Below are 27,307 nucleotides of genomic sequence, written 5' to 3' on the forward strand. Positions count from 1 at the left end.
TCAGTTCAACATTAAAAGGTTTGTCTTTTTATTTTTTTTCCAGTTAAAAAACAGTTGGGACTATTATCTCAGTAATAGCTTCCTAAAAAAGACACAGAACAGCAACTTCTCACCGGACTGCAGTTTAGGAATGTGCTAGGCCTTGACTCAAACTGCTGCTTCCAGACATCAGCCCCGTTTCAGGATGCCTGGTGTGGAATATGGTCTTCCCGCAGTGAAAACATTTTACATTTGTGCTCTTCACACAGGACATGGAAAAGTGATATCCCACCTATTTGTATGGAGTTCCAGACTGTTTCACAACGAAGTCAAAGTATCTGACTGCAGGTTCTGAAAGTTCAGTTGTGATACAAAGTAGAAACGACCCTCTGAGTGAAAACAACCTTCAGTTTTGTACAGAACAGTTAAACACCACACAGCTGTTCCTTAATTTCACCTTTCCACAGGTAGGAATTATTTGATGAGCAATACTTAACATAGAATATAGCACTTTTCTTCTTGCACGTGCTATAGAACGCAACAGAACTACCAACACCTCTATGGAGGCAGCTATCAAAATATTCTCCCCACTGCAGAGAGAGTGCATGTGCGCAAAAGGCAGGCACAAGTGATTTTTCCGAAGATTATACCACAAAGATGCAGTAAAACTTGAATAAGACTTGGTATTTTCCAGCTTCTAGGCTTATGCCATTTCTTTCATACATCGCTGCCTTGATGAAAAAAAAAAAAAAAGGAAAAGTCCATCAAAAAGTAAAGTTTCCCAGAAGTCACAGCTAGTAGAATAAAACCAGAAAAACAGGAGGAGGGTTTACATCTAGTCAGGAAAAACAGACTATCAGGGAAAAAAACAAAAAAAGAAAAAAAAAAACCCTCATGAAATGTCACCCCATCACATTGAATCTGTTTCAGCCGTTGAAAACCAGTGTTCCAAGATACAATTTTTATAAACATGTTTTATTTATCTTGCTTATACCATTAGAACTCTAACTGCTGGCTGTCATTTCCCTGAAAAGGGGAAATCAACTCAAACACAGACTGGTGCTTTTCAAAAGATAGCAATTGGAAGGGCAGCAGCAGCGGGCATTTGAGATTTCTTAAAACCTTCAAGGCTGCAGGAAAGACAAAAGGACATGTGACCAAAAGTGTTATGATTATCCATTAGGGATTTCCATCAGTACCGGCATCAGTTATTTAGGTGATAATACAGCAAGGTCAAGTATTAGTGACAGACAATGTGCAAGTCATAAGGATTGATAGAGAATACCAATCCTTACAAAAGTCATTGCTATCAAAGAAACTTAAAAGTGTTTCAAAGAGATATCTAAATACTTCACATCAAATATACAGTGGCCATCCAGATTATAGCTCAAGATTTGTTGCAAAATTTTGTCCAAGTGCCAAATCAAAGTTTGTTTTTTTTTTTCTTTTCACCTCGTCTCCTAAAAAAAAATAGTTACACAGTTACATTATCAGTTATGAAAGCGCTCTTATCTTCCTTAGCCACAGGAATCAGGGCCCTGGTGATGAAGAGTGCTGCAGCTAAGGGTGCCTCTTTTTTGTCACAAACTGCCTCTAAGCCCATCTGTCTATTTAGGGCAATTGCATCACTACACATTTTGAACTGTTCAGTGCTTTGATCTAATAAGAAAAAGCTGAAATGCAGTTGTTCTACCAAGCCACACTTCACCTTTTCCATCTTTTCGTGGGAACATTTAAGTTTTGTGAACTGCCACCACAGTGGTATAAATCTTTATGGATTTGCAGATTTTATCTGAATTCTGTTAAATCACTTAAATATCAGAAGTGAGTCTTTGCTTTTTCCTGCCACTTCAGTTAACCATGGAGATTGGATCACCCTGAAAATTGCCTTTTTTGTTTTATTCTTAGCAAGGGTGATGAATCTGAATCTCATGTGCAAGGCTCAAGATGATGCTTAGGACAGAACATGCAGAGTAAACGTGGTTTTGTTCCTTTCAATATCCAGGGAATATAAAGCTGGCAACTGTAGTCCTGTCATTATGGGTAATGAAAATAGTCCCTTTACAACAAACTTCCTGTAAGGGAGAACAAATAGATAATAACTCTTCTGGTAACATGTATTGTACACTGGCCAGCGTGTTTTTGGCGTTGAATGGAATCCTGTGAATGTGTTTAATTCACTTGCTGAGCGTTCATCTGAGGCATCCCTCTGTTTGGTCTGGGGGGCCCTCCACGACCTAGAAAACAAAAAAAGGGGCTTGAATTCTGCAGGAAATCTGGTTAGTTTAAAAATAACCCTAAATCTTCTGGTCTGATCTCAGTCACACTTTGTTGTGCTTCCCAAAACACACTCTCAGCTTCAGCACAGCCCAATGTTGTACTGAACAAAGCACTCATGGCAATGTCTGCACTAAGACACAACAGAGTCTCATCACCAAAAATGTACTAAGAAAAAGACCTGAGGAAATAGTGATGAAAATAGAATTTAGAAGCTTAACTACAGCCTCATTACGTCTGTCAAGTTTGTTTCCTAAGGCTTTCATTAATAGAAGACAGTTAGGTAGTTCTGATATATCTAAATGTCAACAGCAACTGCTGCTTCAACTTCTTTTCCAAGAATTCCTCCATTTAACAGCTAACTTCCTCCACCAGTTCACAGAATCCCAGTAAATCAAGTCAGGAGGGTCACCTATGAGGTCAGAGCAAAGTCAGCTTATTCTTAATTGTGAGCTGCTGAGTAAGGAGTGAGGTTGCTTTGAAAGTGCAGAACTTTAAAAACTGGCTCAAACTTCCACTAAACCCAAATGAATTATTTGCTACTAAGGAAATTACCTCTAGGAGCTCCCCGAGGTCCACTTTGTCCAGAGCCACGTTTGAAATTTTGTTGATACCCATCCTGAAGCAAATAAATTAAAATAGTTACAACATAAAACCTGGGCATTCTGTTGTTAATTGCCAGCAAAGTAAGGACCTTTTAGAACAATATGCACTGACAAAACAACTGTAACTTCAACGTGCAACATTTTATTAGTTTGGAATAAACTTCAAAAAAGTAATTCTTACTTCCACTACTGCCTAGGAGCCGGAATAAAATGTGCAGTGACAAATACTGTCTCCAGTTACAGGACGTGTTGCTCAATATAACTAAGAAATATAGATAGATGCATTTAGTGTTCAACTTTTCCAGACTACGCAGAGGTAGTCTATCTTCCTGAGCAACAAAAGAAGTCCCAGAAGAAGTTGTCACTAACAGCTCTGAGTGCTTTAGACAGGCATTCCCCTCCCCACTGGTGGCTTACCCTCTGGTAGTTTGAGTAATCTCGAGGAGCATTGAACTGGGGCTGTGTGTAGCCACTGTTCGGAGTGTTGGAAAAGGAAGGACGGTAGCCATCATATCCCCCTACGGAACAGGGCACAAGTCTTTCACTTGGAAATCAAAGTTGCACTTAATACTTGACCTTCTGCTACTACAGAAAGAAAAGCAATAACAGCATTTTACCTAAACCTTAAAATCTCATCCCTTTATCAAGGGCTGTTTACCTGCAAGTCAAGCAAAATGTCTCCAACATCGGGGTAATACATTACAAAAAATGAGAATGAACACCTAGTAAGGATTGGGAGGAGACAGAGTTCAGTGCGTTTCTCAGAGTAACCTGTGATTTGACTTACAGAGCATTCAGTCTGGAGCTAAGCATGATCCCAGGTAGGATCTAAATGTCCCAGCTGTGATTACTGCATTCACACTCCTGTCAGCTGTATTTTTATTACACAGATTTCTTCTCTACTCCCCAGCCACAGGAGGGGAAGAGAACATGGAAGATGGTGCCTATGTGCATAAGTAATCCCAGAACACCTGACAAGGAAATCTCTGTCCTATTCTAACATAAACCTCTTTGTAATGCTGACAGCCACACACATAAGGTTCAAGAATCAAGAATATTCTCATATGTACCCAGAACTACAGTACCATTCCTCCATTCCTGTTAATTCCCTTGGCCTAGTGACTTCTGGGCTCTTGTGTTCTTGTACTTCTATGTAAGCCAGACCTATTCTCATTCTGATGAAACACAGAACTATAAAATACACTGTAAAAACAAAAATCATTTTTGAAATATCAATGGGCAGCCAAAGTCCTTGCTTGATGGGTGGATACTTCTGCATTTGCTTGTACTTGCAGTAGGTGTTTAATATTGTATTGTAACACAGGTCCAAACACACTTAAGTTGCTTACCTACAACCAATAACATTTTCACTACAAGTTTCACAGTGTCACAGGGATACTACCCCAGTCTCACAACAGCAGGTCAGTTTAACACTCACTCTCCCGAGCTGGTGTTCCCCCAGGTCAAGCAGAGGTCAGGGAGTGTTTTGCAGAGCTGCTCACCTCTGAATCCATTTGCCGGGCCCCTGTAACCATTCATGAGGCCCCGGGCCCCGCGGGATCCCCCCCGGGATACCCCTCGGCTGTTGTAGTAAGGCTGGCTGTTCCTGGGAAATCCAGTGTTCTGCTGTGGAGGCTGCTGGTGGTTTCCTGCCACTTGATGACTCTGGTCCGGGGAACCGTGGTAGGTACCAACCACTGCAGGGCAATCAGGGGGAAAAAGAAGTATAAAAGTCTGGATTACTTTATGTTCCCACATATCTCTCTTCAAACCCAACATTCTATTACAGAAGAAAAGGAAGAGGCCCTTTCTCCTTATTCCACATCCAGTACTTGCTAGCACTGCAGTGGAAAGTGAAGGCACTGCTGAAAAAGAAACAGCTCTGGACATAGACTTCTACTTTTTCAAGTTGCTAACCTGGAAAGCATTTTGCCTGCTGAATTTGAACAACTCCTCTCTGTTTTCAGTGCAAGATTCCAGGCCTTTGTGACATCAAAACTGTGGAAGCAACTCATATTTGCTCTCAATTCTGACTTACTATTTCCTCTACAAAATGTCACCTCAAATTGCACTGTTTTTTATAAGCAACCTTAATATCAGCTGAGCCACTACTTCACCCAGTGCTTGCATCTTCAGAATAATCCTGTTGATATTTTGGTTTTTTAAACCCACATAAACCTCAGTCAAGTGGCTTAACAGCTGAAGAGAGATACTGAATTTCAGTCCCTGTTGTATATTCAAACACAGACAGAGTAACAACTCAGGGAAAAGGTTTCCAAGGGAACCTGCGACATGCTTTGCTCCATCCTCTAGGACTTCACGGACTATCACCTGCTCTACCAGGGCTACCAGAATTTTACCTGTCTGGAGTTGTTCTTGCTGGAGATCTGATTGTTCTACTTGGTGAGGTTGATTGGAGAAACTCTGGTTGTAGCTGGCCTGGTACTGGTTTTGCTGCTTAAGGGTTTCTGGCTCATTCACAGGAGGAACAGGTGCATTCATGTTGAATACCTGTAAGAGCAGAAATTCAGTTTTACAGCTCTGTAAGGAAGCATCAAAGTCCTAGAAATGTGAATAACCAAAGACTATCCTATGTAGCTACACAACTGAGTCCACCACAAGGAAGGAGTACCAAACCAAAGGGATCCAGTATTGATTTCCTACTCACTGTTTGCATGGATTGGAATGGAGCTGCATTGACATTGATTCCGCTGCTATGCAAAGGCTTGCTGGAGCCAGCCTGGAACACCTGTGGCTGGGATGCAGTGGGAAGTGATGATGAGGATGGGGTCTGGTCTGCATTCAAGGACATGGAAGCCTAGCAGTTAAAACAAACAACATTTTAGCAGCTCTTGAGGTACCAAAACTTTTAACTTCAAAAACTTTACTTAAAAAAGAGTGGCAATGCCTCAGGCTTCACCTCTACTAATGACTGTTTTCTACTTCAGCTCAACAGCCTCATTCACAACAACATAATGAGAGGAAAAACCTAAACATCTTCTCCCTCAATTAACTTGAAACACAGCTAGAAAAAACAAGAAGGGGGAAATGAAGTTTCCAGGCTAACTGCTGTGAAAAAATAAATCCCATTTCCTAAGCCAACAACACTGATGCTCCCATGCTGATGTTGGCATGCTGCATCCAACTAAACAAACAAGTTGCCAAATGAAAAGTCTTGCTGTGGAGGACATACTGGTCACAGGCAGGCTCAGAATTTTGAAATTAAAGGGAATTGAAGCACCCCTATCAACTAAAAATTATGTTATTTATGAAGAAACATAGACTAGCATTTGATGCCACCTGCAGTCAGAGTTCTTCCCACCCCTGTGAAACCTGACTTGCCTGAATCTGGTCAATTGATTCTTTCTGTGGCCGTTGCTCTGCTGTGTGAGAAGGCTGATACATGGGTTGGGAAGCTGTATATCCCTCACTTGTAGAAGAAACCAAGGGAACCTGACAAAATAAACCCCAAAGCCCCCAAAAGTCAGCTGACGCTCACACAGACTTTTGTAAAAAGTATCAGAGGACTCTGGAATGGATGGTATTCTCTAGTCTGTGAGCCAGCAGATCTTCCAACCAGTACAAATTAATTACTTTTTAAGCACCAACATTCTAACATGACAGAGCTCCAAGCTCAAATGCAAGTGGACAAGGGCTGGCTTCCAATGGCCTGAATTTTACATTTTACAAGCTCTGCTCTCACACAGAGAGCCCAGGGAAAAGCCCAGCCAGCAAAGCAGAGCACTTTGCATTAAAGGCTTAAGAGGTTTAAGAGGCAATGCATAACAACTGATGGGGGTGTTCACATCACACTGGAATGTTCCAAAGTCAAGAGGAAGTTTAGCTACTGCTTGCAAGATCCTCAAGAGAATCACTGACAGCACCAATTGAGGCAAGAGAAATAAGAAAAAAAAAAAATCTACTGGATTAAGTCAGACATCACTGAACACTAAAATAAAAACTAGGCAGAGAAAAACCCTCTGCCCAAAAATATCAGTCTACTCCTACAAGACAACAAAACTGTGGATAACACCAGCACTTCTGGAGGTACATACAGAGGAAACCCAAGAAATAATCCCCTTACTCCTCTTTCTATAAAAATGAGTAACTTAAACCTTGCAGACCTAATCCAGACAAGCCAAAGGAAGCAATTTATACTGCCTGTACTGTGAGATCCATCATCTATCCAGATTATTTTCTTTGGTTTGCAAATACCTACAGGGATCAGACCCATTACTGAGACCAGCAGAGTCCTCAGAGATGCCACACATGCTTAACACAAAATGAAGAACTTCTTTAATCATCAGACTACTGAAAACACCTTAACAAGAAAGTGACTACTTCATTTATACAGTGCAGAAGCAAGTTTAGGAGATCCCACTTAAAGCTCAGCTGAAAACAGCATTCAACTCACGCTGACTGCTCTACAACTCCAGGAAAAAATCCCAATCCAAGAAAGCAACTGAGAATAACCAAACAGAACACAAAGTCTATATGCATGAGATCTACTTGTGCCCTGACACTCACTTGAACAGACACAGACTGCCCTGGAACCAAGTGGTTTTGGTATTTCTGCTGCAAGTAAGTAACAAACTGCCTGCTTCCCATTACTGGAAATTTGCAGTGCCTGCAGAGAATGAAACTAGGAACTAATAATGCTTGTAAGCAACAATGGATATCACCTATTTCCCAAAATTGGAACTTCAGCTTTTTTTAAGAGTTTCTCATGTAGTCAGGAAATAAATCCTTTTATGACTCCAATCAGGCCTAATACCAAACTCAAATCTGAACCAGAATTCACTGAACATTTTACCTGTGTAGCTTCTGGTTGCACAGGAACTTGGGTAGGCTGGGCAAGTCTTGACTCAGCATGAACTGGAGGAAAATAATTTCACTTATTACATAGTAAAATAAAACCTTTAACAGAACAGCATTATTATCTTCTCTGAGCACTTATGTGAAAGCTGATCATCATGAAGATGATGAAGCCTTAAGCATGGCAAAGCTATACTCAAATTACCAACTCATGTTTCCATACAAAAAAACATTTTTTCTACTTGTCTAAAATAATCCAAAGCAAAATCTATAAGAAGCTTTAGATGTTCCATAATTCCAAGCAAAACCTATACGCAACTGAGAACTGGAAGTCTAAAAACAGTAAAATCACATTTCTGAGAAAAACACTATAACAGGATTTTACTATTGCTTGTGGTGACCCTTCTACTATGTAGCTGCAACTGAAGCATTTCTAAGAGATGATTTACAGGCTTCCCCAGTATTTCTGATTTACCATTACAAACCTGGAGGGCAAACCATTTGGGGCATGTCCAAACTCTGTGCTGGGTTCATGGGCTGTGCAGATACAATGGCAGGATCAAGTGTTTGGTTCTCAAATTCCAGCATCGAGTCCTGGGGGAAAAAAAAAAATAGTAAAAATCAAATTCACACTGCTGTGGGTTAAACATATGAATGTTTGAAGTACAGAAATACCTGCATGAAGTTGTAGGGGCCCTGCATCTGTGCCATGAGGTCCTGTACTCGCTGTCTCCTGACCAAGGGGTCTGCCTGAGCCACAGCAGTGAGCGTATGAGGTTCTGGGACGGGAGGAGACGTCGCCTGTGTCTGTTGCTGCAGGGAATTTACAACCTAACAAGAGACAACAACCAACTGCAATTTCAGCTCAAGGCAGCACTGCACTCAAGTGACTTGGGAGTTCTTAGCATTTCTGCCTATTGCCTAACTGGTTATGGATGATGGAATTGCTGTAGTGATGTTGAAGGACAGTATCACATCCTACAGACAGGTCAGTACTGGTGGCCAGCTACTCAACTAAGCACTCACAGGATTACAGAGTTCACACTCTGGTCTTTTTTCTCTCTCCATCTACTCTTTTCCCCATGAAAAAAGTATTTGTTCAATATTACATGGAGTTTCTTAGAGCAGGGTTTGAGACAACAATTTATCACCATTTGGAAATTTAAAGGAAGTTTGGGAAGAGTAAGCTTCAGAAATATGCACAAATGGGGAACAATTATTTTCTCATAGCTTTTTGGTAAATATAAGTGGAGTAAAAATTCTTGGTCTTTCTAAACACTTTATAGTGCTACAGTGCTCAATTTTCACAGCCACTGTAATCCTAGCTTCCTGATTTACTGTCTCAAGAACAGCAGGCAGACTGCATGACAAGGACTGCAAGACAGCATCGTGAGGGGACACCAGAAGCCTAGAAGCAGAAGCACAGGTCAGGGTGGGCAAGACAGCTCAGATTTACCATACATATCCCAAAGTGGCAAACACCAACAAAGGCACAAACTGCAATGGGCTTTAAGATAGCACCTGATCAGACAGCAGAGCAACCAGCAAAGCTGGACATGGGCACCTCTCAAAGATCCATCAGCAAATAGTTAGAAAACAGACAGCAACGAAGATGGTCAAGCTACACTTTGATGGTCCTAACCAGTCCCTAACCAGCTCTTTAGGCAGCTCCCATAATCCACAAGTGCCATTTTCAATGTCAACAAATGCCCTTAAAAAATACCAGTCTCTTATCCCTACTTCTTTATTTCAATGAGCTTCTAATATTACTAACATTCCAGATAAACAGCTAAGCCTTAAAACTTTGTTACACAGGATATAAATTACCATACAGGCACCTGAAAGTTCAAAATATCAATGTAAAATACCTGATTTCTTCTTCTTAGAACTGCAGAAGACAGATTTCTGTACAGCAGTCATGACAATTCACAAACCAGTCCTATAACAAAGGTCTGAACTTTAAGCCTCACACTGCCACTATCCACCATCAAAGCCTGCACATTTCTTTTTAATTTCTCAAAGAAACCTACAGCATCTTCCAGCATTCCCTACTGCTTGCCCAGATTTCAAAGTCTTGTTTGTCCACAGCATTCTGCACATGCAGTTGCCTCATCAACTCCAATGGCTTGTTCCTTGAGCAAATCCCAAACAAAATCTGAACAAAACTAAAAGTTAACCACAACCTACAGTCCTCTTTGAGATCCCCTCCAGACCCAAATCATTACTGGTAGCAATCCACATAGAGGCAATTTGACAATTCCCATGAAAAATACACTCTGAAGCAGTCCACACTGGAAACTGAGCACAACTCTGGTCTATCAAACAGTCCCTGAATTTCACATTATGGACTGTTTCCAAATTAAGAATTAAGCCCTGTGAGTGGACGAAAATACGTAGAGAACACATAAAGACCTTCTGCACATTAAGAAGTTTAAAAATTGAAGTAAATGTGCAAGCCTTTCACACTTTCATTAGGTAAAACTTGGGTGGTAAAACCAGCAGCTACTCATCTCCTGCAAAACTGTTACCAAAAGTGCTCTCAATCATTTGAGCACTACCACTCAATTTATGAAGTCTAAGTCATTCACAACAATTCAGTATCTTCAAGAAAAAAGGAGAAGCCAATAGAATCATCAAGAATACACAACAGTGATAAAAATATCCAATGTCTTCCTTTTTCATAAATAGTACAGCAGTAATTTCATATGGTATTTCATGTTTTACATTATCTTTTTCAATATTCCTCTTTTGTTGTCTAAAGGAACAGTTTAGGACCTATTCCTTCAGCCTTATTAGCACTGCTAGGTACTCTGACCGAGTACAACCACAGCAAGATGAAACAACTGAACACATTACAAGTTGTGTGAGGCAAGTTCAACTTGTCAGCAGGCAAAAATGCCAGACACAATGCAAGGAGACTGACAGGAGACAGGGAAAAAAGAGGAGGGAAGGTAAAACCACAAGTTTAATGACACCACAATCCAATAGAATGAACTTGTATTTTGTCAGTCTGAGAACATTTTTCAATTCTACACAAAATCCATCCAACCAAAGTTCCACAATCTAACACACAGAGAAGTTTCTGTACAACCAGACTCAGGCACTAATTACAAAAGAAGTTAAAAAAATTTACACCCCACAAAACAGCAATAAAAAACTCCATAAATATATTACTAATAAAGGACATATTCACCAAAATTACATCATCATACAATCCAAATACACTTGTTCACAAGTTCAGAAGCAAATTATTTATTTTAAAACTTATGGAAGGAGCATACAAAAAAACATCCTTGTGAAGACATCATCACTTCCCAAACTACAAACAAATCCTGATTGTATCTTATCTACTTGAGGGTTACTGAAAGAGAGGCGTTTATGATATCCTCCCGTTTTGTGAACAATTATGGAGATCTTCTGAGCAAACATTTTCTTTCAGATTTCAAAATTCATGGCTATCAGGGTACATTCTGTGTCATGATCTTACCAAAGCACCATTCAGCTGCATTCTCCTGAGTAATGAGATTGTGGTGCCAGGAAGAATAATTTTACAGACAGATATTCTCAATTTCCCTTTTTTTGTGTTAAAGCTGAGAAAATGAAGTTCTTTATTATGAAGAAAAAGGCTTCAATTTTTTCTAAATTATTCCTTTCTACCATGTCCAAGATATTGGGACAGAAAGGGCAATTAAAGCAGACATTCTTTGTATTGTCCTATGAAAGCAAAGCTGATCCAATTCCAGATTCAGCTGACTAGGAAAGGCTGAGTTTCTGAAATCTGTGTGATACCGAACTACAGCCTGAATTACATCTTCATCCATACTCCTTATATTAAGAACTATAGAGAACTGAACCATTCTGGACACTTGACAGAAACACAGATATAAAATGGGTATAACTGAAGGAAATCAATCATTAATCTTAAAATGCTGTGCCTTCTAAGAATACTCCAACCAAGTGTGTGGGTTTGGAGGGTTTCTTCAGTTTTTAATGATAATTTAAAAAACACATTCAGTAGCAGGGAGTAGCAGTGATAATTTAAAGGTTTCTTTAAGTAATGAAATTAAATACTTTGACAAGAAACTACCAAACTCCTTCACATACACAGCAAAACTGTCTACTTAGTTTTAGAAGCTTCACATTCATCCTTAGTATTATTAAATCTCTTAGCAGTCTTCAACACTGTAAAACAGGAATTTTAGCCAGACTCAATGTAAAATCAGCCAGATTGATTTATCAGATCAAACAGCTGCTGTTTTTTCAGCACTTCACAAGATGATGAACACTTACTCCACTCCTACACTTAAAAACAGCCCAAAGGCACCAAGAAAGTCTACAAACCTGACCATCTGCAATTTGCTGCTGCAGAAGGCTAAAATAAATGAAAAATTAACTCTCCAGCACCTGAAAGAAGCTTCTCATACTTGTTTTTAACAGACAGACACAACTCTAGCTCCAGCATACCAAAAGGGGGGGGCTTGTCCTTTCCCATACAGGAGGACCACAAATTCCAGTGCAGTAAAATCACGGACTTGTACACATAGCAAAATCTCAGTGCAAATCACCGAACTGGGAATGAATCCCAACACCAGTGCACCACAAACACCACAAGTGAACAGCCACTCAAGTGCCAAGTAGTAACAAGTGAGATACTTGAAGAACTGTAGTTCTGGGAAGCAGAGACGTACATACAAGCATATTTTAACATCAAATGATGCACGCAAGCAATGTGGAGTTGGTATTAGCTGAGTTACTCATTTTCAGCTCCCTCTCCGGGGACCTGCTTAATGAAAGTACAACTACACCACACTCTCAGCAGCTGGGTAGATAAACTTTCAAGCTCTACATTTGCAGCTAAGTTCTCAAAAAGAAAAAAAGACTTAAAAAAAAAAAGTCTTTAAAGTCTTTTTAAGCAAAAGACTTTTAAGCCCTGTTTTCCCAAGCAAGCCACTAATGAAGAAAAGCAAGTTCTCTGCAAACTTAGGCAAACTAAATAGGTTTTATTGCTTTTTATTTTAAGTACTCCTGAGCTAAGTATGTAATTAAAGAATCCAGTAGTGAGTCCAAGCCTATTTAAATATACGTGTTCTTTTATATATTGGGGGAGAAGGGATGCAATACTAAAACCTATCAGGAATTGTGAGCCAGCAGAAACAGGGATTGCAATTTTACCTGCAGTACACAAGATCTTACCTCAACCGTTTCAACTGTCCACTCATCTACCTGTTCCTTCTCACTACTGCTGAACTGAGTCTCTGCCATGAATTGTCTGTTTACATACTAAAATAAAAATAAGAAAGGGTATGAAAGTAAAAGTAAGTGGCATTGAAGGTATACAAAATGACAGTCTTTCAGTGAATAATACCTCGGTTGATTCAACTTCAGTTGGTTCAGTAAATTCTTCTGCTGGATCAGGTTCTGGAAGAAAAAGAAATAAACGATTTATGTGGAAAAAGCCAAATAAACCAAACCCAAAGCACTAACAAAAAATACCCCAACCACACTCATGTTATAGACCTAGAAGATACAAAGTTAGATAAGAAAATCTTGTGTCTCAGAACCCAGAAGAAATGTCATGTCATCTTTGTCATCTATTACTAACAGATAATTAGTAATAACAAATATTCTCAGAGTTTTTAATTGAAAAGGAAAAAAAAGATTAAATTCTCACTAGGAAGAGTTATACTCAGCTACACCTTCTTCACAAAAGTGAAAAATGTTCTGAGTTGTCTTAAAATTCGATACAACATTCCCAAGTTTCTTAAGAATGTAATCTCACTGTCTGCTTCAGAAACTGCTCTAACATAGCTTAAACTGGTGGGAACCACTGAAAAATGGAAAAAGCCTCAGGCAGTCAGAACTTTCATCTTGGATGGTATCAGTACTTAGAGACAAACATTGCATTTGCAATTTAATCACTCTGAGGACTGCAGAGACAAGACGGAATAACACAAACATGTTGTCCATCCAAGGCATCTTCCCCTTCTCACCAGCCTCTGCTGCAGTGTCTTCTACTGCAGGTGCAGGTGCTGCCTCCTCTTCCTCACACAGCCCATTCTGGTGGTTGTGGGTGCTGTCAAAGTAACTGGTCTGAAGAATCCGTTCAACAACTTCCTTCAGTGCTTTATCTGGGAAAACGGAACAGGGAAACATTAGCACCACCTCAGTCCTCATCATCTTCTCCTTCCTTCCCTCAAAGATTGCATGTACATTTTATGACCCTTTTTCTGGGAAGATGTCCCAAACCAGTCTATGACCACTACTGGACCAGGATTTCTTCTCTTAATGGGCTCACAGTCAATAAATTCATAAATAACCCACGGTGATTGAGAAAAATCTAAAGGGCAAGAAGGATCTTAAGAGTACATATAACTCTTCAGAAGCTTTGTGCAGCACTTCACAGTGAGGTCAAATTTATGAATTTAATTACTAGGCTTTTATTCCTATTACTTAAAACCATTACTGTAAGACTACTTCTTCCAAAACAATTGTCAATAAAAATAAATCTGTACAGGTACCATGTGATTTATGAAGGTTTTCTTCCCGTGAAGTTGCTCTAGCCTTTGTAAGCAAAGAACACTTGTCCTCAGTGCCTCAGATGAATGCTGGGGTATCTCAACCCAAAAGACATCAGCCCCACTGGCGAAGCAGCATTACTGGCTGCCTAGGCCCAGGTATTTGGGAATTATTTCCATAAAAAGGCAGTCTGGCTGGCATGGTCACACCCTGATCTACAGTTAATCAATGAGAACAGGACAAAACCACAACACTTTGCAGGAGCTAAGGGGGAGAGAACATCCCACTGAGGAAGGTCATACCAGTGTATGTATCACACTGCCACTTGTTCACACCCAGGTTTGCAGAAAACAAAGAACTGTTACTGAGCACCAGCAGCATAGTACTGCTGAAATAGCAGGAATAGACTGAGCTTCAAAACTGAGTAATGCTGAGCCAGTATAAAAAAAAATATACACACCAAGTAGAAACTTCACAAGTCACTGTTACTGTCCAGCTAAGATCTCAGAAAAAGTAGTTCCTCTAAGAACTCAGAGATAATTAACTGCCCAAGTTCTCTTACATCAAATGTGTGTTTTAGTTCAGGCACAAATTCAGTGTGCTGTCTCTTCACGCAGAGACTGTACTTACAGGTTGTTCCACAAACTGGTTTTTCCTTCCCTTCCAGCAAGTCCCACAGGTGAACAGATGCTTGCTCATACTGCTCATTCAACCTTAAAATTTAATTAATAAGAGTTAATTTCTTATGGAGTCTTTAAATTATCATACTAAATACATTTTTAACTGACTGGCAATTAGAAAGAGGAGCACTTAGCTGTAACCCTACCTACCTGATGTTCATGTCTCGTTCAGGGTAAACCAGCTTATAAAACTCATCCAGCATTGTCAGTTCCTCCTCCGTCAGCACTGGCACCCCGTTGGATCCTTGTTTGAGGTCGCTGCGTACTTCATCATCCCCCAACTTTTCCAGAATAAACTGCAGCTCCAGAACAGTCTTTAAACGCTTCTGCTCAGCCTCCTCTCGCATCAGCTGCTCCCTACGAGCTGTCTTCTTTATAGTTTTCTGGATCTGGAATGGACCCAAAGGAAAAGGTTTGGAAATGTCTTTAATTGCTAAGAAAAGGTACAGAGGAAGCCAAGGGAATAGCCTAAGTGTTGAGTTCTTCCACTGGGCAAGATCAGAGCCCAAGTGTTGGGTTCTTCCTTTGGAAAGGTTTAAGTGATCCAGATTTTTCACACTGGCCAAACAGAGAGCAGGAACAGAGAGGTTATTCACTATATCCCATAATAGTAGGATGGATTCATTGGAACTACCAGGAGATTAGTTTAATACAGATAAACAAAAGTACTCTGTTTTTTCACACACCATGGGAGGGAACTCATGGAATGTTTTGCTGTGAAAGGCTGGGGAGATAGACAGTATCAGTGAGTTCAAAAAAGGGTTTAAAAAAATTCTTGGACATGAGTTCTCCAGTCAGATACCCCAGGGAACAAACGTGTGCATGCACTGCAGCATTCCCATTGTGAGGAGCACAGATGCAGGGAGGGAGAGGATGACATATTATCAGCAGCCCTGTACTGTGCAGAGAACCTTCCACAAGACAGGTCTAAACGCAGAACCACTCTGAACCTACATGGTGTTTCTTCCACTCTTCATCTTAATCCAAGCATCCAGCACCCCAAGTTCAGCTGGTTCACTCTGGAAATTTAATATTCTCCTCAAAAAAAATCTATTGTGATGACAACTGTCTCACTTGAAACATCTAAATTTCATTTTTAAAAATCTAAGATGTATCTTAAAATCAACTAACTCCAGTCAGGAAAAAACTGCAACCAAGTTTGAAAGCAGAGCATCAGTCTGGTACTCCTGCATTCACTGGCTTCTTTTAGCAGTCAGCTGACCAGGGAAACACTTCAAAACAGACTGGTCCAGAAAAGTACGTTCTCCATTACAACATTTCATAAACACAGATGGAACTGTGATGCCAGAAAATAAAGAAACAGGTTGGCTTAGTCCTACAAATTTACAGCCACAACCAACATGGAAAGCAGTTTATAACACAAGGATGCTGCTGCCTTTCAAATTATCTCAGCCTGTTCACAAGCTAAATACATTCCTTAAAGCAGTCAGCTGTATTAACATCCACTACTCAACCAGTTCCTCCAATGCTGCTCCTCTTTCCAGAACTCTCAAATGTTTAGAATTTAATTCTCGATTATTCTGCATCATGACAAAACACCAACCCAAAAGACTACCTATTTTGTAGCATCCAGTTAATTTACCTTTTAAAAAATAATATTAATTGTCCCACAATGTAGTTTCATATTGTATTATTAAGAAATGAAAACTCTACGAAATCCATTTAAGAAAATGTTACCAATGGCAGCAAGTGACCATCTTTAATGTTGCATGAATGACCAGGTCTGTGATCACTGTTTTCAACACTTGTGCTGTGTCAGAAAATTACATTATTCTTGTTTCCATACATTTACGTAGTACAGCAGAAATTCTTCAGAAAAACTGACATCAACTAATATGAAGAATACAAGGAAACAGTCAACCATACAAGAAATCAAGGACAATTCACCCCTGTAAACAGAGGTGACTACTGCCTCAGTGGAAGAGTTTAAAGTGCTTGGACAACCCACAAAGCTTGATCTTTACTTACATCTTGGCTCAGAGCCATAAAACTCCTCTGCAGTTCCTTAGCAAATTCCAGATTATTTGTCACTTCCTGGTATTTTGACACCGCATCCTTAAAAAAAAAACCCAGAAAGACCACAAATGTAAACCATCAGCAACAGAACAGAATATATGCTTCCAACAAATTCCCACATTTTGTAGTTCTGAAGTGAGACACAGCATCCCTGAATGGATTAATTGAAAACATGCAACTATGTTAAGGCAAATTCAGATTTTCACTGGCCCAGATATCAGACCTGTATGTCCTTGGGGCCTCCAGTTTCTTTATATATGCTAAACATATATAAAAAGATGCCTTTATGTGCTCACATGAATGATGGACTGGTTTCATGCTTGGCTATAGCCAGTTCCTGACAAAAACTAATTAACAACTGGGAAAATGGGGGACAAGAACAATCTGGCAAGTCAGAACTGCTCAAGAATTTGAGAATTAAATGGATTGTTATCTCCAGTCAAAGCCAAAATCAGAATATATAGAGCATAATGTCCCCTTCTCTGGAAATCTTTGCTTTTGCTGTCTTCTTAAGCCTAATACTCTGATCTGCACCAAACAAACCAAATTCCTCAACTTATCTGGTAGTACTGAGAAATTACATCAACTCATAATCAAATCAGAAGGATATGGATGAGACATTTATATTCCTTCTGTGACAAAAAATGGACTTCTCCAAACTAGTAAGATTTTTATCAAGCCTGGTAGTCAGGCTTCATGAAAACCATGTGCTTCCCCCCTCACCACGATGTCAGTTCTCTATTGTAGTTTATCTTCACAATAGGCCATTACAACATAAAAATACACAGAGCTGTGATACTTCAGTTTTCAGGTGGCACAGAACCACCACAGTGAAGATGAAATCATCCAAGGGAAGCAGCTCACTCTTTTAAGTGTCAGCAGCTGCAATAGTTGGATAGTACGTTTTTTTCCTTCATTTTCTTCGTGTTAAAAATCAAAAACGAAACACAGTTAATTACTGAGCATCTGGTAATCTCCTGAATTATCAATGTGCATGTTTGCATCATAAAACTGAATTTAAATTGATACTTGCTTTTTATTTACTACAACTGCAAAACTGCTGCTAAATCAAGCTCTACAATAACCTACTTTTACAGCCCCAGTAAGGAAAGAGGCAGCACAAAACTCCTCACCACAGATAACAAAGCAATTTAACAGAGATTTGGTTAGGATTTTTTGGTTGTTTTTACCAGTTGATCTTGATTCAGACGTTCTCCCTTGTTCATTCGTTCCTGATAATCATCAAGTTTGCTCTGAAACAAAAGAAAAATGCTGTTATGAAGAGGCAAAAATCAGTTTAAAGCTTTTTTCTACTTGTGCTAACAAAATTAGTCACTGCAATATTGCAGTACAGAGACTGCAACATGTTACAGAAGCACGTAACTGTCCTGTAGAAGAGTACATGAGAAAAACTGTCTTCTGGGTTAAAACGTAAGTATTTTCCCAAGAGGGTAATATTTTGATCTTGTTTATTTGGTTATTACAATGACTTCATGGCTAGTTGGAATTTCCAAGGAAATTCATACTTCTCCCAAGGGGAAAAGCACTCTCAGTGCACATTTCCTTCAGTCCAAACACCAGAGAGCTGAACTGAGGGCTGAGGTAGAGATCATCATCACCACTTAATTACTACAATACCAAAAACCTGACTACAAACCCCCACTGTTAATGCTATTAAGATTCAGAACTGTAATTCTCCATAGCTCCATCATTTAAGATAGTTATAAAGAATTTCAAACAGTTTCTAATCCTCTGTGCAAGAATGCCCACCAACACAATTCATATTAATAGCTCTAAAATAGTTTTGTTCAATAGCATTAGGATTTTTTTTCCACATAAGAAATTGAAAAAAGAATCATTAGGCTACTTTTCAGCAGGCTGAGTTTTCTCATCTGCTTAAACAGAAAACCATGCCACAAGAATGGCATCAGCCAAAAGCAGGTAAACTCCTGTGTGCCCCAGTGACAGATTCCAAGACTAACTAGAAACGGTCTTCAAAAGGAAGCAAAGCCTGTAAGGACAACACATCTAATTGTTAAACTGTTTTCACCATTTCTGCATGATCACAAATTACTGTATTTTGAATGAAATTTACCTTTATCTAATTTTAATAGTTATTAAAATGAATCCTTAACAATTATCTTCCCCATCTAGGATAACAAAACATGAAAAGCAGGAGAACACTTAATTTTGAATGTCAAAGAATCAAAACCCTGATGACACCACTGTCTCAGGGTTTACATTTGCCACTGAGACCTTGTTTGGTTGCTGTTACTCTTTGTTCCAGACTTTTAGTTAAAATACTTTACTTATATTTTTCTAGTTAATTGAACATAGTTCTATGCTCAGTCTCAGACTTTTTGGAAAGATCAAAGTCTGTGGAAGAGTTTACCAGGCAAGCTCCTCTTCCAAAGGATGCCCATCAAAGGATGTATTTGATGCCCACCATTACTTCCTGAAACCAAATCACCCCTGTGAGGCTTAGTCCTTTTGATGTCACTTTTGGTGCCCACAGTTTGGATCTTTGCAAATCCTCCAGGTCACACAGAATATTTAACTACTTCACCTGCCAGTGTATCAGAGTCAGCAATGATATAGGCAAAGTCAAAGCAAGAACTTGCAGAGCTCCAAAAATGTATCACTGGGAATTTCATGCTGGGGACAGAAACTACATGCTAACTGTTGTTAAATGCAGCAGCCATGGTTCATAACAGATCAAAAATGTAGCCCTGGAGAGCATCTGGCACGCTGCAAATCTATCTCAACAGGAAGTAAGGTCAGATTACTCTCCTTCCTCCTGATCTCAAGATGTCCATGCTTGGACAATCACAGGACAGTCTCTTGATTTGGGAGATGTGGCTGAGCTGTGAAGCCAACAGGGAGGTAAAAGAGCCGAACCACTGCAACGCCCCAGCGCAAAGCCAGGTCAACCCACACTTCCGATGGCTGAAATCCTAAAGCAAAGCAGTTTTGCAGACATGGAAATTTCAAAGGAAGTTCCTACTTGCTCAAGTCACCAGCTCCCCTGCTGCAGATTACAATTCCCTTGGTCACCCTGATGCAATTGTTTGTGAGGCTGTTCAGTAAATAGACTGCAAACACAAGCCAGCTTGAACAGGGTCTACAAAAATGCATTAAAACAAACTCTTGTGATCCTGTTTCCAACACAAACCCATAAACAACAACAATGAAACAAACTGGGTGGAACACTGTATTCCAGAACACTACTTTGTTTGACTTTGTTGAAGTAAACATATATTGCAAAATTACACTGTGAAGCACTCACAGAATCCATTTTGGTGGCTGATGGCACAAGGGAAGAAAGAGACAAAAATATCCTAAATAACTACAATTTTTCCTGGATACATTTTCCATGCATGGCTGGTCCTTTCAGATTAAGATATTACAGTAACATACTGAACAATGCACAAGCTTTTTCTTGAATGGTCAAGGATAAGGTCTAAGAATATTTGTAATCTAATGTAAATGCTTTGCTTATTTTTATCCAACTAAAAAGCCAAGGGTAATATGTCTCTTTTATTTAGGAAAAGAAGAAAAGTTACTTGTCTTCACATTTACTTCTTTAAAAATATTCCTACTGGGAAGGTAAAAACAGAGGAAGGAAAGCCCTGTCAGCTGCAATGCAGAGGACAAGCCAATGTGCATCTAGTTAAATGTTACCACAAAGCTTCTGACTGCCAAGTAAGCATTTTTCTATCATCACAAAGACACTTCTAAGATCCAAAGCCGCATTACACAGAAATATTAAGTAAAATGCCTTCCTTTTTAAAATGAACTGTCAAGTAACAGCAATCCAAGAGCAGCACTAGAGCTGTAAAACAACTGCAGTGAAATTCCTGCTCAGGAACCTACTGCAGTGTCTGCAAGAGGGGGAAGACTCTCCTCATCTTACCCCCCTTTCCACAACTTCACCCTCACTCCTCGCAGACAGAGACCTCCAAGCATGAAATGCAAACCAGCAGAAAAAAAATAATCCAGTGGCAAAGTGAGCACACGAATTGTGTATTCAACAGCTCATGAGTCAGCAGCTCCCAGTCCTGCAGGCAGCAAGCCACTCTGCTTCAGCTTCTTCAACTTAGATACCTGAAATATTTTGGAGTTTCCTGAGGAAAAAGCACCATGAACAAGCTCCTGTTGTGAGCTTGGGACTGTGGTATTCATTGCTTAAGTATGCCCTGGATTTTACTTTAATAGGAATCCAAAATCGAGTTACTTTACTGCAGCAATAGACAGCTCTCTTTACCTTCTCTGAATTTTCTCAAAAATATCCTGAAGTGGAAACAAAAAAATGCAGTTACATAGCATAACCTTCCAAACCAACACTGGTTTTAGAAATGCCTGACCACTGAACCATCACTTCCAGTGCTATGCTACAAACTGGATCACTGGAATCATCAGATTAAAAATAACCCTTAAAAAAGGGGGTCAGGAGCAGGAGGGAGGCTCTATATTTAACCAGATAATTTCAGTGCTATGGTTCTACCAATTACAGCAGCACAAGTGTGCACAACAAGGGCACAAGGTAACCTCTGTGAACAGCTGGAGTAAACCTTAGTTCAAACTCTACTAGAAGGTAAGAAAAGATGGAAAGGACATTCCAAGTCTGCTTCCTGAGGTATCTCAAAAACTGAATGAATGATTCTGACATCACAAAAGCAATTAAGATAATCCAAAATTTAAAACAGCTGTGTAACACAGTTTGCACTGATGCCAAATAAATGCCAAGTTACAAATTAAAAGTTTATTAACCTGTTTTACACTTCTGCATTGTAATTTGCCTGCCCTCTACCATCACCTTCACACTCATTCACAGCTTTGCAGCAAAAACTGCCCAGAAATGACCAAAAAACCCCACAATCCAAAACCAGTCTTCTATTTCCTAAAAAAAAAAACCAAACAAAAAACACCAAACAAAAAAAACCCAAAAAACCAACCAGGCAAAAAACCCCAAACAACAAATTAAAAAGGTAAAACACTTAGCAAGGAAGTTCAGAATCTCTCAAAACCAAATGGTCCTTAGAAGCTGTTTCAGTCCTGAACTGGAACCAGGAAGCTGGAAGGATACAGTAACACCAATACTCAAGAACACAAAACATTTACAAGTCTTCTATTGACTTGTAAATTTATTTTTGGAATTTATTTTTGGAATAGCAGTTGTAACTATTCTGATTGGTGGGTTATTCCCCACAGTCTGGGACATTTGATGGTTTAGAAAAAAATATCTGCAAAATGTATTAGCTTTTAAACAAATAACAAGGACACATCAATTCTGAGACTGCAGTTTCATGATCAGCTAACCCCAAAGGGAAAAAAAGCTTTTTCAGTAACCAGAATTAAGTCACAGAGGAGTGGGACCCTAAGTTTTGGTGACTGCACAGAGATGTTCTTTCCAAATCAACACCACACAGCTGATCTGTAGTTTCCTACAGAAACATTGTGAATTTACAGGGAAGTTGAATACACTGTAGGAGACCTGGATTTTGCTCTACACATAATCTTTCTTCAACTTCACTTTTACAAGTGAATTCTAGAACACAGATGTGTCTCTCCCAACACATTCTCTGTGTCTTTTTCTTCTGAAACAAAAACCATGATCCAAACTGCAAAGCAGCATCTGAAAAACTGAAACTAGAGTTTGTTTCACAGCTCCTTGGACTTATCATGCATTCAGTTAACTGAAAACACTGTGACACAATCCCTATTCTACAATAACCAGTTAAAACCAAAACTGACCAGGCTGAAACCTCAAAGCACCAACCACATAATTTCACAGATAAACTGCTTGGGTTTTCAGACCTGAAGCTTGATATCCAAAATTCCTACTAAGAGAGGTTTCAAGGAAAAATTCAGGTTTTAAATACACCATCTGAAATTAATTTTATGATTTGTTCCAAAATCATGTTAAATACTCAAAGATAAATTTCAAACCAAGCCTTGCAAGGAGAGGTTCTGGAGCCACTCACAAGCCTGGAACATCCATGTGGCCCAAATAATGGACAACAGCACTGAGACCTGCTACCCATGGGCAGCTTCAAACTTCCTGCTACCAGAATGGAAAACTGATCCTAGCTTTTACTACAAGTTCCTGTTTCCCATGGGAAATCCAACATTTTACTGAACCAAATCACACCAACTTCAAATGTCCATCTGCTGTTCCATGTGAGCTCTTGTGCAGCAAGGACAGCCGCGCCTGTGAACTGCTCCTTCTGCACCCCAGCCAGGGTTACACTCAGGAGGAAACTCAGACAAGCTGATGAAGTGACAGCAGCTCAAGTTACCAGGCACAGGCAATATGTGCCATCTTTCCAATTCCAGACACCAAGCTCACATCAAGGTTTTAAGCTCACATGTTACCCTGTGAACATCTGCCCATCCCCTAACCCACATGTTAACAAATTAATAATTTTGCCCCTTTGGCAGAACATTTTTTTGAAGAACTGGTCTTACATGGCTCATGCTCTATTACACAAGTTGAAAGCAAAAATAACTGGTTTTTTTTTCATTCAGCCCTGAAACAAAAGCGAAGTTTGATCTACATTCAATTGGCTTAAAATTTGGAAAGGCTTTTCCCCTCTAAAACCAAAAGCCGGAAGAGCCAGGGAAAAGAAGAAACTGAAGGTGAAATATTTTCTCCTAGGGAACATGAAGAGCTGGCAGGATTCTAATCCCGGACACCTGACAAACATCTGGAGGAGTCCAGGCAACTTTTAAATTAACTAAGCATGTCAACATAGACTCAAGTTGCTCATCTGAAGGTCCCAGAGAGAAAACACGCCTTTAGTTACCCCTTTCTATGCACACACAAATATCTTGTCATCTAAGAACAGAGGATAGCATTCCTATCTCTTCCACATACAAAGGGATGAAGGGAACACAGATGCTTTCAGGCCATGTTTTCATATCCATTTCTGAACAGCAATTCAATTTATCCCAGTCCCTTTTAACACAAGCAATACTCATTCTGCCAAATGAGGTCACACTGAGGAAAAGAAAATGAAAGTCTAACTAATAATCCAGTATTTTTAGTTTATGCAGAAGCATTCAAAATAGTATAGACCGAAGTTACAAATATTATTTCAATTTGGATTCCAGTAATGACATTCTTTTATCCTCTGCATTTAGAGGTAAACATGACAAACTTCACTCCAAAAATTCAGATTTCTTCATGAAGAGTGACATTTCCTCTACTAAAAGCTGCACACTCCTCTTATTTAAAACCTAATATGGTACCTCTTCCAGAGCAATCGTTTTTCATCCTTCAGAAATGTGTCTATTTTTGTGTTCATTCTGTGACACAAAGCTCTGAAAATCATCTCTACCAGCCTTCATTAGCAGCTGCTGACAAAGAAAGGATTAACTGTCCAACTAAGCACAAGTTCCCATTGAGATTTCTCACCCACTTCTGTCTGTGCAGTATCCAGCACAATTTTACTTTCTGGATGGTTGGAAAAATTAAAAATATATTTTAATCCAAAGATGCAAAATATAAGGAAATCCTGATGTGTACAATGAGCTTTGTTTTAAGACACAAAGCATGTAATGCTCCCTTTATTAAAGGGCTTTATTATTTACTACGGAACTCTTGATTCCCCCACCAAGGGAGAGGCTCAAGCCCACAAATGAGTTTCTCTGCTTTAATACACCAAAACCCATTTCTCTCATGACTTTTGTAGTGCTTATGAGTCCTCCTTCAGCAAGTTTCAGAACTTCAGCCCATTAAGACTTAGGAATCTTTGAACTTTAATTCATCAGTGAGAGACAACACAGAGCTTTTCCTTTTTAAGCCCCAACCCTTGCCTTTTCTTTAAGCCCACACTGCCCAGCAGACAGTATTCAAAAAATAAATGCTTTTAGTAATTTTCATGGAAGATCTTCCAACAAAAGCCATGTCCAGAAAAAAAAAGGGCACTTTGTCCCCTCTATTCACATGGTACAACACTAAAACCCCACTCAAATAGAATGGAATGGCTAAGGCAAATGTAAATTAGGTGCAAATTATTTAAAGGTAAATAAAAACATTGCTCCCAAGGACCCTCACAGCAGTAATACTACGCTTTATCCTCCCAATTGCTCCCAAGTACAGAAGAGGTCAGAATAGTCACCTGTTAATTTTGGTTTTTAAAATGCACATTTTTAACACCATAAAATATTTTCAGAGGACTTTTGTGTACAACAGCTAAATTTCAAACAATTTTTTTGTATTGGAACAACTAAAGACAGAAAGATCTACTCTCTAGAGTTGAGGACCAGTACTGGTTGTGCAGATACTCCTGTGTATTAATGCCAAGTTTAAGACAGACATCTTGTCCTGTCTACACGCAACAGACATGAAAGAACAGCTCCTCTGATTCTAAAACTTACCTAAAAGGTCCTGGCTTGCTGCTTTTTGCAATGTCATTTTTAAAAACCAGGAAAATCCCACACCCAGTTTTGAATTGAGAAGCTACACTGTACAGTGTATTTACACAGTATATTATTGGTACACAGCTTATTACTTACAGATAGAGCACAGCTTCTTCCCTTTACAACCCACCTGTACGGACTAATTTACTGGGAATATTTCCACCTTATACAATATTGAACACTATGAATATGATTAAAAGTGCCAGTTAAAAAAAATAGTAGAAAAGTTATTGTGCTTATTGACTTCTAAAAATAAAAACATATTTAGGGCTCTGGAACAAACAAATAATTTTTCAGTAATTTTAGCTCAGCACTGTGGTGTTTTGAGGCAAGCCTTGAGGCTATGTATTAGTTCTCTTTCTGAGGGACGCTTCATGCTCTGGAGATTGTAAAGCCCTGTGAAGCTTAATCTGCCACCACCAAGAGGGTGCAAAACACGCCAAGAGTAACCACGACACCCTTTTCCTCCTGTGCCACAACTCGAACCGTCCAAGCACCACGGATTGAGTGGCTGCTCTTTCTAAAAATAACCCGTGAAAGGCCGCTTCCAGCTGGGCTCAGGCTCCCAAAGAGTTGAGCTTAGGGCGATGGAAAGCGAGCGGTGACACTGGGGCGGGGTGGCCCCGGCTTTGTGCGGGCGGCACAATGAGCTCCGCCGGGGAGGCCGGGCCGCCGCCATGTTACAGCTCCGCGTCCATGTGCCCGGCACCGGGGGCACCGCAGCCTCTTCCCGCCCGCTCCGCCGGGCAGGGGCACCGGGCGCGCTCCGGCCACCGCACGGAGCGGGGATGTGGGGAGCCGATCCACAGGATGGCGCGGCTGGGAAAGGCCCCGCCGCGGGGAACAAAAGGCGGAAGGAGGGGGAAGGGGAAGGGAGCGGCGCTGCCGAGGGGGCTCCAAGAAGCATGGTCCAAGGGGGGCCGGCAGCCGCGACCCCTCCGGGCTCTGCTCCACGGGCCGGGGGAAAACCGGGCCGGGTCCCGAAGCGACTGGAAGGCGGCCGGGGATGCCGCAGGGGTACCCCGGGAGGGGAAGGGGACAGGCCGGGGGAGCGGCGCTCGCCCTTCTGGAACCTTCCAGCAGGCGGCCTCTGGGGGCCACGCCGGGAACAACCCGGGAGGGCTCAGCAGAGGGCCCGGCACAAGGGAGCGGAAGGGAAACAGGCCGGACCGGCCCGGGGGCAGGGGTGGCCGGAAGGCGGAGGACAAGGCGGGTGGGCACCCGGGGTGGGCTGGGGGTCTGAGGGGACGTGAGGATCACCTTTTTCTTCTCCAGGTTGCGCAGCTTCTTATCGATCACCCCCAGGATCTGCTTCATGGCCTCGGTCTGCACTGTGGTGATGTTCACACCCGCCGCCGCCTGCGGGGCCGCCGCCGCCGGGGCAGCCTCGCTGCCCGGTCCCGCTTTGCCGGTGCTACTGCCGGTGGTGCTGCTCGCCATGGTGCTGTTGGTAGCCGAGGGCATCTCTGTGAAGGAGGGAGGGAGGGCGGGAGAGAGACAAGAGCGGAGAGAGCGGCGGGCGCGTCGCGGGTGGAGCGCGGACGGCGGCGACGCGCGGGAGCGCGCACGCGGCCGCGCGCGCACGAGCCGCACCTGCCCCGGCGCGCGCGCCGCGGAGCCCCCCCCCCCCCCAACCTGCCCCTCCCTCGGCGCGCGCGAGGCAGCGGTCACGTGACCGCGCGGCCGCCTCGCGCCCAACGGTCATTTTCCCTTCACGCTCCCCTTCCCCCCCTGCCCCGGTCGGGGTGTCCGGAGGGGCCGCGCCGCCCTCCTCACCCTGTGAGCGACTGAGCCCGGGGGGGGACACGCTGCGCTCTCTCTCGCTCTGTAGGAATGGCCGCCTCAGCCACACTCCAGCCCCGCCGCCCGCGCTGCTCCTGCTACCACGGGAGAGAGAGAGATAGAGAGAGAGAGAGGGAGGGAGCGGCGGCGCGCACGCCGGCGCGTAGAGGCGAGGCGGCGCGGGAACGCGCG

General features: G+C 41.3%; 1 protein-coding gene across 4 annotated transcripts; it reads right to left on the minus strand.

The window, feature by feature from the left end:
- On the minus strand, positions 1-27,307 carry CAPRIN1 (cell cycle associated protein 1). 4 transcript variants are annotated; one of them, XM_088057270.1, is made up of 19 exons: positions 27,110-27,301; positions 26,594-26,777; positions 18,100-18,162; positions 16,862-16,948; positions 15,023-15,261; positions 14,823-14,905; positions 13,667-13,804; positions 13,042-13,094; positions 12,870-12,956; positions 8,352-8,507; positions 8,162-8,270; positions 7,675-7,736; positions 6,204-6,314; positions 5,530-5,679; positions 5,222-5,372; positions 4,364-4,558; positions 3,279-3,379; positions 2,812-2,875; positions 1-2,216 (listed from the first exon to the last, which is right to left on the minus strand). In XM_088057270.1, exons 2-19 carry the CDS (start codon positions 26,771-26,773, stop codon positions 2,152-2,154), a joined length of 2,094 nt encoding a protein of 697 aa, XP_087913396.1. In that variant the 5' UTR covers positions 26,774-26,777; positions 27,110-27,301; the 3' UTR covers positions 1-2,151. The 4 variants fall into 4 exon arrangements, with proteins under 4 accessions (XP_087913396.1, XP_005531831.1, XP_087913397.1 ...); XM_005531774.3 differs by having other exon boundaries at positions 26,594-26,799; XM_088057271.1 differs by lacking the exon at positions 12,870-12,956 and having other exon boundaries at positions 26,594-26,799; positions 27,110-27,307.

This window comes from Pseudopodoces humilis, chromosome 7, assembly GCF_049639895.1.
Source record: "Pseudopodoces humilis isolate 2021_Gansu_Grassland_sample_001 chromosome 7, ASM4963989v1, whole genome shotgun sequence".
NCBI classification, from domain to species: Eukaryota; Metazoa; Chordata; class Aves; order Passeriformes; family Paridae; genus Pseudopodoces; species Pseudopodoces humilis.

Coding starts and splice junctions, on each gene's coding strand:
- CAPRIN1 (XM_005531774.3), bottom strand. CDS start 26,797: ATGCCCTCGGCTACCAACAGCACCATGGCGAGCAGCACCACCGGCAGT. Junction 18,163..26,593: donor GCAACCTGGAGAAGAAAAAG/GTGATCCTCACG, acceptor CTTTTGTTTCAG/AGCAAACTTGATGATTATCA. Junction 5,680..6,203: donor AATCAATTGACCAGATTCAG/GCAAGTCAGGTT, acceptor TTTAACTGCTAG/GCTTCCATGTCCTTGAATGC.